General features: G+C 44.0%; 1 protein-coding gene across 1 annotated transcript; it reads right to left on the reverse strand.

Moving 5' to 3' along the window:
• Nucleotides 1-2,613: 2,613 nt before the first annotated feature.
• On the reverse strand, nt 2,614-3,594 carry LOC127031320 (olfactory receptor 14A16-like). Its single transcript, XM_050918068.1, has one exon. It carries the CDS (start codon nt 3,568-3,570, stop codon nt 2,614-2,616), a length of 957 nt encoding a protein of 318 aa, XP_050774025.1. The 5' UTR covers nt 3,571-3,594.
• Nucleotides 3,595-11,945: the final 8,351 nt, after the last annotated feature.

The following is an 11,945-nucleotide window of genomic DNA, read 5'->3' on the forward strand; positions in this document are numbered from 1 at the left end:
AAGCTCTACTGGCCTGGAATAGCCTCTTCTTTCATTCATGCCACATAATTACTTTTGGAGGAACAGAGTTTTTTTGCCCTTGCATTGGATCAGAAGCTCTTGGAATGCATCCTCCAGAGGAACTCACAGCCCAGGCTGCCCTGGCTGCTTGAAATTGATCACTAAGAGGTAGCCAGAGACAAACTCTAAAAAAGAACGATCATTTCCTGAGCTGGTATAAATTAATACAGTTCCACTGATTTCAGAGTAGCTAGGGCTAATTATGCCAAATGATGGCCTAGCCCTTTGGTTTCAACTGTGCTATGACCGATTTATATCAGCTGAGGATTTGGCCTGTCAGAGTTTAGTTTGTTTAGTTGGGATTAGGAGTATCTTTTGAAAGATGATTTTGTGTGTGGAGGGGGGGATAGGGCGAGGTTGGAGACTGAAGTTCCAACAGTTTCTCCTGAGGACCACCACCCTCTCCTCTCCTTCTATGGCATGTCTACGGCTCATCATCAGTCCTGGAGGTGGCCACAGAATGGGAGCTGTTGGATGGTCCTCAGTGTGCCATGTCCCTGTGTAGGTGACGGAACTACATCACAGAGATGGCCAACAGGAGATGCACCACACGTCCGGGAATGGGCTAAACATCCTATAGCTCTGGGTAGAGAGGAGTCTGATAAAAACTCTGTTCTGGTTCTAAGTCCTGTGCTTGGACCATGCTCCAGATAAACCTTCCATAAATTAAGGCCCAAGCTAAACAACAACCAGCCACTACTGCCACCTCCTCACCTGGGGCAGGAAACTGAGGATGTCACTGGAGGTTCCTCAGGTCAGTGTCCACCAAGTCTGGTGACCTGTTGGAGAATCAAACTCAAGCATTTTGGAAGCAGCGTCTTAGAAATGGCTGCTCCACCTGGGGTGGGGGGGGCATTGCTCAGCAAACCCCCCTGAAGGGCACAGAGCTCTGCCTAACATGTCTTGTGTTGTGCCTCTAGAGTCCTGCTGACAAAGACCATGTGATTGGGGACACAGTGTCCTGCACTGAGGACCCAGAGCCCTTTCTCTGCCTATTGCAGGGATCTGAAATAGTTTTTCAACTCCTACTGTTGCTCCATCTTGGAGAAGCTGTGCTTGTTCAGGGCTGAATTTGGGATATCAGGGCTAGATCCAGCAGCCATTGATCATGGTTCTGGCAACAGTCATTGGCAGTGGTGTCTGAACAATGGCTGCAGGAATGGGCCTAGGGAATGGGCTTAGGGACTGCTGCTCTGGGTCTGGCCAGCCATGCAACTGTCCCAGACTGGGTACCCCAGGGCTTCCAGTCTCTTGGGAACCCTGGCTCCCCAGGCTTCCCCTCTCAGCATTGATTCCAAGCAGCCAGTTGGCCTGGGAATATAGAAGCCTTTGGGTTCCTGGCCCAGGACAGTCTGCATGGCAAGGTTAGCCCAGAGCTGTGGACACTGGGATTCCAGGCTCCCAGCTCCATGGCATGGAATCTGGAAGCCCTCAGAGCCCTGTCTTGAGCCAGGGTTCTTGGGAATTCCAGGCTGCAGAGTGGAGAGCTGAAGCTCCCATTCAAGCCAGGGACCCCCAGCTGTGATCTCTGATCCAGAGATAAAGAGTAGAACAATTTCAGGGAGTAGTGAGCCTCCTGGAGGATATGCATAGAAATACTCCACAGCTTCCTCTGAAACAAACAAACAAACAAACAACCCTTTCCCACCATAGCACGAATGACACAGCATACATTTATTTATTTAGGTTACAATAATAAAAAGATGTCTACCTAAGGGTCTTGGTTCCCTAACACATCATTAATAACACAGTAATAACCCAGTTCTATTCATATAATTATTTCAATAGGAACTCAGCCATGCACACACTTGTCACACCTTTATCATTGTAGAAAGAAAATTTGCAGCTTGTGTAGAAAACCCCATCAAAGAGGTGAAGTAGAGGCACCCCCAACAGGTAACAAAACATTGACAATGCTGTCTCAATGAACACTTACCATCTTCCCAGTCAGTCCCACCTTAAAAACAATGGAACAATGAAAGAAATAAACCCACCTACCGATTCGGTAAAAAAAATAAACTAAAAATCAGAAACAGAAGCAAAAAAACAACCGTTATTGCACTGATACTGCAATCCAATTTTGTACTCCCAAAAAGAAGAGTCAGGGACTCCATGAAGTCCACTAAGGACTTTGATATGGCTACTGGTATTATACAGAAGGTGCTCAGATAGCATGGTGATGGATGGCAGTATACAATCCTGTGATAGATAGACAGGCAGACAAATAGATGCTGATATTATTCATACTGGTATAAATTTATGGTAGCTCCACTGACTCGAGTGGTGTTTTCATTTTCCCCATGTAAATTCCCCTTTGTGTATAAAGAGATGGCAAATCTTATGCTCATGGAGACGAAAATGTCATCAGTTGATTTATTTGTAAAGAAACACACATGGGTGTTGGAACTAAGGGTGTGAGGGGTGCTGCAGTACCCCTTGGCTTGAAGTAGTTTCTATTATATGCAGGGTTTATAAAGTTTGGTTCAATGGCTCTCAGCACCCCTGCTATAAAAATTGTTCCAGCACCCCTGGAAGCACAGAAGGAAATTAAAATCAAAGGAGAAAGATGAACATTTTATTGATCATGAATAACCTCTGTCCAATCAGTTTCCTCAGGGCAGCTTTGATCTCCTTGTTCCTTATGCTGTAGATGATCGGGTTCATCATTGGAGGCACCACGGAATAGAAAACATCCACCACGAGATCCAGACGTGATGTTGAGCTGGAGTTGGGTTTCAGGTAGGCAAAGATGCCAGAGAAAATAAACAAAGAGACAACAGTGATGTGAGGCAGGCAGGTGGAGAAGGCTTTATGCCGGCCGTGCTCAGAGGGAATTCTCAGCACAGTTTTGAAGATCTGAACATATGACACAATTATTAAAACAAAGCAGCTTAAGACTAAGCATGCACTAAAGGCAATAACACCACTTTCATTGACGTCAGAGTCAGAGCAGGCAAGCTTGAGTAGCTGGGGGATGTCACAGAAGAACTGATCCACTCTGTTACCTCCACAGAAGGATATTGCAAATGTGTTCCCAGTGTGCAGGGCAGAGTAAAGAATACCACTGATCCAGGCACTGGCTGCCATTTGGACACAAGCTCTCCTGTTCATCACTCTCTCGTAGTGCAGTGGTTGGCAGATGGCGACATATCGATCATATGCCATGACAGTCAGGATGCCGAGATCAGCTGAACCAAGGAACATGAAGAGAAAGACTTGGGCGACACATCCAGAATAAGAAATCACCCTGGTGTTCATGAGGGAATTGGACATGGGTTTGGGGATGGTGACAGAGATGGAGCCAAGGTCTAGGATGGCCAGATTCACCAGGAAGAAGTACAAGGGAGTGTGAAGATGTTGGTCGAAGGCTATGGCTGTGATGATGAGAAGATTCCCCATCAGGCCTGCCAGATAAATCATTAGAAACACCACAAAGTGCAAAATTTGCAGCTCCCTAACATCAGAAAACGCCAGCAGAAGGAACTCGGTCACAGTGGTTCGGTTGAACATTTTCTTCCCCAGCACATTGTGTGATGGCTGTGGAGAGAAGGAGAAGGGCAATGGTCAAGATTAGAGAGACAGAGGGAATTACTCTTATTTCCTTCTGAGTAATACCCCATGATCTGAATGTCAAAGGTGCACAGCACTTGTCACTTCAATTGACTAGGAGCAGGGAGTGCTTCTCACCTCCTACAATCCGAGCGCTGGTGAGACAAGGAGGGTGGTGTAATATCTGTTATTGTACCAACTTCTGTGGGTGAGAGAGACAAACTTTCGAGCCACACAGACTACCTCACCCACCTTGGCTCTCTAATAACCTGGGACCAACACAGCTACAACTGCTGCATGCAATCAGACCATAACCCAGGTGTGTTATCCCACTAGTGTCAATTGGTGTAATGCCCTTACAGGCTATGGGGCTGCATCACTTTCCACCATCTGAGGATGTGGCCCAAGGCGTCACTTGATCAAATGCATTAAAGACTGGAAAAAATTACAACCCAAACCCTCAGATCAAGCAAATATGGCCCCTCAAATCTGTAAAACAACAGAGGAAAAACTTGGGCACAAAGCTAAAGTACTAGAACTCCAAGACAGCCCAGTTCCCACATTCTAGGGAAATAGGACAGACTTGCTGAGCATCCGAAATGCCAGAGGTAGCGTGGGCATCAGCTGACTACGAAGCCTCAGAGTCCAGCCGGGTTTCCACTGAAGTGGCGAGACTGAGCTGCTGCCTGCGCTGCCCCCATCTACCCCTCAATGTTTAACACAGAGCTGGAGAAGTCTGCCTAGGTGTGTTGGGAAACTCGCTCCCAGCTGTGCTGTAGATGTGCCCTCCATGTCCTTGGGCAGGGTCCAGGTAGACAGGCTACGACTATCTGATTCAAACCGGACTCTGAGTTTCAAGGTTCAAGCATGTCTATTAGGTACAGCTCATATTCCCTGGGTGTCAGCTCTGCTGTTTATTTAGTTCTGCCATCCTGCAGTTATGTCTTTGAAACAGAAATAAAAATGGATGTAACAGAATGAAAGCATTTGAAATTATGGTATCATTGGACAATATTAGTACTTCCCACCCTGGTCAATAATGTTCTGCTTTAACTCTTTTTAAAGAAAATTTGGGTTTTCAGTTAAAGAAATTTTTATGCAAGGTCTCATCTATCTATCTATCGATCTATCTATCGATCTATCTATCTATCAATCCAAAAACTGATTTTTTTAATTTGTGGAGGATTTTGATTGGAATTTTTCAGTTTTCAGAAGAAACCCCAACATTTAGGGATTTTATGGATTTCTATGAAAAGTCAAAATTTTCTAATAAAATAAATAAATCTGACTGGCTCTATTTGTTTGATTGAATTGATAGTAAACATCATAAAGAATTTCAACTGCAGTTCACATTTACGTTCTTAAATTTGTCCTGTGCATTAATAGTCTAACATATTTAGTTGCAATAGAAAACTTACTGTGCTGGTCTTTGGACAATTTTTTTCCTTAATTGCGATTCATTTGATCCTCCAGTACTAGACACTATTGGCCACTATGTAACTATATATTTCCATGCACAACAGTCTATCACCTTATCTCTCTCATGGAGCCATCACTTCATTATCCAGCAGCAGTTTCCATGTTCTGTCACTGGTTCTCCTGAGTTGCTGGGTCTTTCTGTAGTTCCTAGCGGTCAGGGACCCACTCCACAAATGAGCGCTCCCTGCTCCCCTCCTTGGACAGGTTTGGCTGAGACGTGATGGATTAAATGGGATCAGAGCTGAAAGCGCCTCCCAACTCTAGAGCTGATACCAGCTTGTGCAGCATCCAGAGGCGGCTACATCCCAGTATGTCCTTGCTCTGGGGCTAAATAGCTGAATCTGGTCTCCAGGGCTGTATGCCCACCTCTGATGTGACCTCTGAACAAGTCACTCTGACAACCTGCCCTAACCGAACCTAACTCCGCAGAGTGGGAATATGACTTGCCCTTGATCATGCACAATGGCAACATCCCCAGAAGGACCCTTGGCTAAAAACAAGGCAGGTTTTGCTAAGGTATTTGACAAATCAAATACATATATATATCAGAGACATATGACCTATAATAGCTAAGAGCCTAGTGGCACCAGAGCCCCAGCTGTCCTTGGACAGCCTATTCCTTCATTAACTCCACATGATTACCACCAGGGGAGAAGAGAATTCTTTTTCTTCCACTGCATCAGCAGCTCTTGGGATGCAGCTACCAAAAGAACCCACAGGTCAGGCTGCCCTGGGTGTCTGAAGTTGGTTACTAAGAGGTATCCAGAGGCAAAGACTAAAAACTTAGGATCAGGTCCTGAGTTGGTGTAAATTGATATAGTGCCATTGATTTCAGGGTAGCTAGGGCTATTTATGCAATTGATGACCTGGCCCTTTGATTTCAATCAAGGTTTGGTCAAGATCTGGGGGAGGGATAGCTTAGTGGTTTGAGCATTGGTCTGCTAAACTCAGGCTTGTGAATTTAATCCTTAGGGGGACCACTTAGGGATCTGGGGCAAAATCAGTACTTGATCCTGCTAGTGAAGGCAGGGGGCTGGACTTGATGGCCTTTCAGGGTCCCTTCCAGTTCTATGAGGTAGGTATATCTCCATATTTACACCAGCTGAGGTTCTGGCTTGTTAGAGTTTGCTTCATTTATTTGGAATTGAGGGGACTTTTTGAAAGCCCTTTATGTGTGTGGAGGTGGATAGGACAGTGGTGGAGATGGAAGCTCCAGCTCTTTCCCCTGAAGACCAGCACCTTCTCCTTCTATAGCCTTCCTCCTAAAATAAAATTGCCACCCAGGCTTCACAAATTTAGTAACTACCTGCCACTAAGTCCAAAACTCCTTTTGTGGTGGATGGGGACTTGTGATTAATTGACTCTTAGTTATGTTAACTGAAGGGTGAGTTCACAGGTATCCATCTCAACATGTTCTGTGATTCATCTAGTCCTTAGTACCTCTCAGTTTAACAGTGCAAGACAGCGGAAGGAAACATTTTTTGGGGGGAAGGGTAGGAGAAACACAGGATACCTGCAGAGAAATGACCCCAGATTTAGATCACTAAAGCTACCCCATGCCTGCAAGTGGCTCACCAAACTTTAGAGCAAAGCATATTTTAGAACACCTACAAGAGTCAAGCTTTAAAGAATATAAACTGCTGGGAATGGAAACTTTCTAGCCATTTTTCTGCATTGGTGCATGCACACTAAAAATGGACATTTTCTCAAATACCATTCTCAATTTGGTCTCCCCAAAGATTTTTATGGAGGTTATGATCTACCTTTTGTAAAAGTCAACAGATCAAGAGCATTTTGAACTGCATCACATCAATTATTTGACCTCTAGTTCTGCACAAAAAGACCCCCAAAAAGAAAAAACAAAACCAAAAATACCACCCCCCCTAAAAAAAAAATCACCACTTAGAAACCTTTTTCATAGCTTATGTCTCAGCAACACCTAGCTTAAAGGACTCCAAATGTGGATCATATGAAAATGTAAATTTCAGCTATAATGTCCTTCACAATGAATTTTCAATTTTTCTGACACGCTCGCGCACGCGCGCACACACACACACACACACACACACACCCTGCCGGAGGAGAGGGAGGATAGCTGAGACTTTACCTGGAAATGTAATCAAACCCCCAATTTTCCTTTAAAAACAGCTTAATCAGAACTTTTCTGATCACCCCTAATTGGAAGCTTAGCTTTCCACAAGATTGGGGATCACTAATATTTTCCAATAATACAATTTCAAGCTTATTCATGCTATTGCATCCATTTTAATTTCAGTTTTGCAGGGAAGCTGCAGGATGGCAAAACTACAGAGCACCAAAGCTGAGAGACAACAGAATTTGTTCTGTACATGCTGGCACCTTTACAGTCAGGGACAGATTTGAACCAAGCAGACAATTTCTGTCTGTCTGTATCCTGCCCAAGGACAAATAAGGAGTTGACAGAACTAGAACTGAGCTCTTTAGTCTAGCACTGTATCCTGTGTACTGCTGTTAGCTGAGCACAAATCTGAAGATGGAGCATATACATAATCAGGCACAGCCCATCCCCCAAAGGGCTCACAGCCCTCCTAGACAAGGTAGAGAAATGGGATGGAGGGAGAGGAAACAGAGGCCCAAGGTCACACAGCAGAGGCCCAAGGTCAGTGGCAGAGCCAAGAATAGAACCCAAGTCTTCTGAGGGTGACTGACCCACTCAGCACAGAGGGAAACAATACAACAGGGCAGTAGTGGAGGGATGGTATCAGCCCATTATTGCAGTGATAGCAAAGTGCAGCAGAAGGTGCCATAAATCAGTGCGCAGCCGAGTAGCAGGCCATCGACGTGACATTGGGTGGAATCATCACAGACAAGCTACCACTTCAGATGTTGGGCACGCCCATGTCCTGTTTCAATGGGAAGAGGGAATCAGGCTGTACCAGTGGTTTAGAATTTTAGTTTCCTGGCCAAGTTGTGAGCCTGCTGCTTACCATAAGAACATACAACTGGACATGACCCAAGTCATCAAATCCAATCCCCTGATATCACTGGCAACTCTATCATACAAACCTGGCAATACAGTTATCAAGCTCCATCTTAAAATTACTTAGGTTGTTTGACCCATTGCTCTTATGGACCCTCCCTCCTCTGATGTGTGCAAATCTTCTTCTCATCTCCAGACTGAATTTACCCACGGACAGTTTCTCCCCATTTGTTCTTCTAACAATATTGTCCTTTAGCTTCAATAGCCCTTCTCCTTCCATGGTGTTTGTCCCTCTGAAGTATTTATGGAGAGTGACCATATCTTGCCTCAGCTTGTGTTTTGCTAGGCTAAACAAACTTAACTCTTTTAGTTTCCTCTCACAAAATAAGCTGTCTATCGTTGCAATAGAACAACTATTGTTCCAAGATTGTTGGGTTGAGATGGTAATTTGTTCCATATTTATACTGCATATTATCAAACATATTTTGAAGCAGATTGCCAGAGTGTGGAAATAGATGGCACTCTATTGACTTTAAGGGAGTGTTGACACTTAAGATAGGCCAAGAAAGACTTTAAGGCTTGCAAGAGTCCTATGATGCTTCACAGTTAAGAGGAAGCTAACTTTAGAGAGTGGAATTTTGCCAAGCAGTAACCCTTAGCATATTTTCAGAACTTTTATAGAGATATCTTAGCAATGTTCTAACCGCATGATGTGAAATGAATCAACGTCTCTTAGAAGGGCATACTTATTGACTCACCAACAGATGTTGAGACAGTTGGAAAGTTCCAATGGAGCAGGGAACCTTGGAAATAGCCTAAGATAAGAAGTGTGTGCGAAAAAGAAAAAAATAGAAAAGGACCAGAATCATACACAAGGGTATAACAAAGGTAACAAAGGTATAACTGCCCTGAAAAATGAGGAGGTAGTAGAGCCCATCTGCAGAGAACTATGGAGAAGTTCTTCCCCAGTTCTTGGTAACTATATGCCTCCCTCTGTGTGTGCTATCCTTACTAACTGTTAATCAATACCTCCAATCAAATCTGACTTTTTCGAGGTTTGTTACAAGTAAACGAATCTAAATACAAGAAAAGCCCTCTCTCTAAGTATATAATCAGAGTTGAAATGTTTAGCAATTATTGGTTATCATGTCATTGGTTGTTGATATCGACAAATTATTAATGATCAGTTATTGATTATCACCAGGACCCTATCTATTTACACTCGTGTGATAATGCATCTGACTGGGTGTGTGATTGTCAGAGGTGAGGACTGCTCCATCCTGACCGACCTTTGTCCTTTCCTCCCCTCCACGATGTACTGAGAATGAAAATGTCCAGCTGTGCCACCGTGACCATGTTCCTGCTCTCGGGTTTCTCTGAGCTGCAGATTTTGCACTTTGTCATGTTTCTGGTGATGTATCTGACATCCCTGACAGGTAATCTTCTTGTAATCACCATTGTAGCCCTTAACTGCCGCCTTCACACCCTCATGTACTTTTTCCTGATGAATTTCTCCATTCTAGACCTTGGATCCATTTCTGTCACTGTCCCCAAGTCCATGGTCAATTCTCTACTGAACACCAGGTTGATTTCTTATTCTAGATGTGTTGTCCAAGTCTTTATCTTTGGCTTCTTCGCTGTGACCAATATGTCCTTATTCACCATCATGGCATATGACTGATATGTTGCCATCTGCCAACCACTGCACTATCAGTGACTGATGTATAGGAGAGTTTGTGTATAAATGGCAGCCAGTGCCTGGATTACTGGTACTGTCTATGCTTCACTGCACACCGGGAACATCTCAGGTTATCCTTCTGACACTCTAATACCATGAAGTGGTGCTTCTGTGAAATCCCCCAGCTACCCAAGCTCGCCTGCTCTGACTCAGACCTCAGTGAAACTCAAGCTATTTTCTTTAGGATATCCCTATTCCTAATCTGTTTTGCTTTAATAATTGTGTTGTATGTTCAGCTCTTCACTATGATGCTGAGAATTCCCTCTGAGAACGGCCAGCATAAAGCCTTCCTCACTTGCCTTTCTCACCTCATTGTCATCTCCTTATTTTTCCCTGCTGCCTTTGCGTACATGAAACCCTCCTCCAGCTCAGCATCAGAACTGGATCTTGTGATGGGTGTTCTGTGTTCTGTGGTGCCTCTAATGATAAATCTGGAATCTATAGCATGAGGAACAAAGACACCAAAGCTGCCCTGAGTAAAGTGACTAGGTGGAGGTTATTCACCAGGAATAAAACAGCTTCCTTTCTCCCTTGAACAAGATTTCATGCTGTGTTTCAACAACATTGTGGGACAGTGATAGCTCAGTGGTTTGAACATTGGCCTGCTAGACCCAGGGCTGTGAGTTCACTCCTTCAGGGAGCCATTTGGGGCTTGGCTCTGTTTTAAGCAGGGGATTAGACTAGATGATCTCCTGAGGCCCCTTCTAACCCTGATATTCTAGGATATATTCAATTGATGACAATATCTTTTTCTATGAAAACATAGCATGAAATCAGGTTAGGTAGTGGTAAAACCTACACCAATACCACTCAAGTTATTAGAGTTACTGTAGAATTATAGCAGCGGAAAGAAGATCAGAATGAATCTATCTATCTATCTATCTATCTAATAGGTTTTATGCTTCCACCAGGCAATCAGAGTGCCTGGCAGATAAAACCAGTAGCCATAGCTAAATCATGTTGGACTTCCTGGAATCTCTTTTGGAGTGTGTGTGTGTGGGGGGAATTCTACCTAGGACACGAGGGGCTTTGTTTGTTTCCTTGATTATCTCTGGTTTCTTTGTTTTGTTTCATTGGTTGGTTGGTTGATTTATTTCTTTGTTCCAGGTGGGTTGGTTTTTTTTTTTGCGGGGAGGGGTTTGAAAGGGTGGGGTATTTTGTGTAGATGGGGATATCAAGTGGTTCCCTCCTTTTTAGCATGCCCAAATATGCCTGCAGTGCATGCCCTCAGTCCCACCTCTTACAATTTATGGTCATGTTTCATTTTGGAGGGTCTTGCGTAAGGGGGCTTCAGTACCACCTCTTTTGTATCCCATGGAAGAGGTAAGGAGTGAGGTTGTGCTTTGGTCAGGAACAGGTATTTCTTTAGCTTTTAATGTTTCTTATGCCTCCCCACAACATTCCTCCTTGTCCCTCCTAATTGGTTTCTTGACCTTGGCTTAAGAGAGGAGCCAGGCAGTCTTCCAGAGTATGCTCATATATTACACTCCCACTATGCCCAGAATCACTTTAACTATATCCCTTACCTTTTCTCATTGTACTGTAAACCCCATCTGGTTGTGGGAAATGCAACACACAGTGTCTTTGTTCTTTGTTCACACATATTAGTAAGGATATAAAAGCATCGATAGTCAAACAGGCAAACAAAACCCAAAATTCTGTATCAGGCTAACAGGCCTACATACTAACAGATTCATCAATTTCCATGCCAAAAGGGACCATTGTGATCTTCCAGTCTGACCCCTGCATAGTACAAGTCTTAGGATCTCCTGCAGTGTTTCCTGATTCCAGCCCAGCTTCTGTGTTTACAAAGTCATTTAGGCACCTAAGGTGGAGACAGGCGCTTAGTGTGCTTTATCAAAGCTCCTATGTGAGCTTGGTGGCTAAGTCCTGTTCACTTTCAATAGCACTTAGGCACCTAGTCTGCTTAAGTGAATTGTAAATCCCACTGGGTACCTATTAGAACAGTTAGGTGCCTAAGTCCTTTTGCAATCCTGGTTCTGTCTGTATCTTGTTAGCTTCCAAGGCCTGGGGTTCTCCTGAATTTCAGAAATATTAAGCCTGTGATTTGCCAAAAGAACCTAATAGAACAAACCTTGGGTTTATATGGCCACTGTGTCACCATCTGCAAACTCATGTAGCATGAAACTGTAATTGTCT

This window comes from Gopherus flavomarginatus, chromosome 11, assembly GCF_025201925.1.
Source record: "Gopherus flavomarginatus isolate rGopFla2 chromosome 11, rGopFla2.mat.asm, whole genome shotgun sequence".
Lineage (NCBI taxonomy): Eukaryota > Metazoa > Chordata > Testudines > Testudinidae > Gopherus > Gopherus flavomarginatus.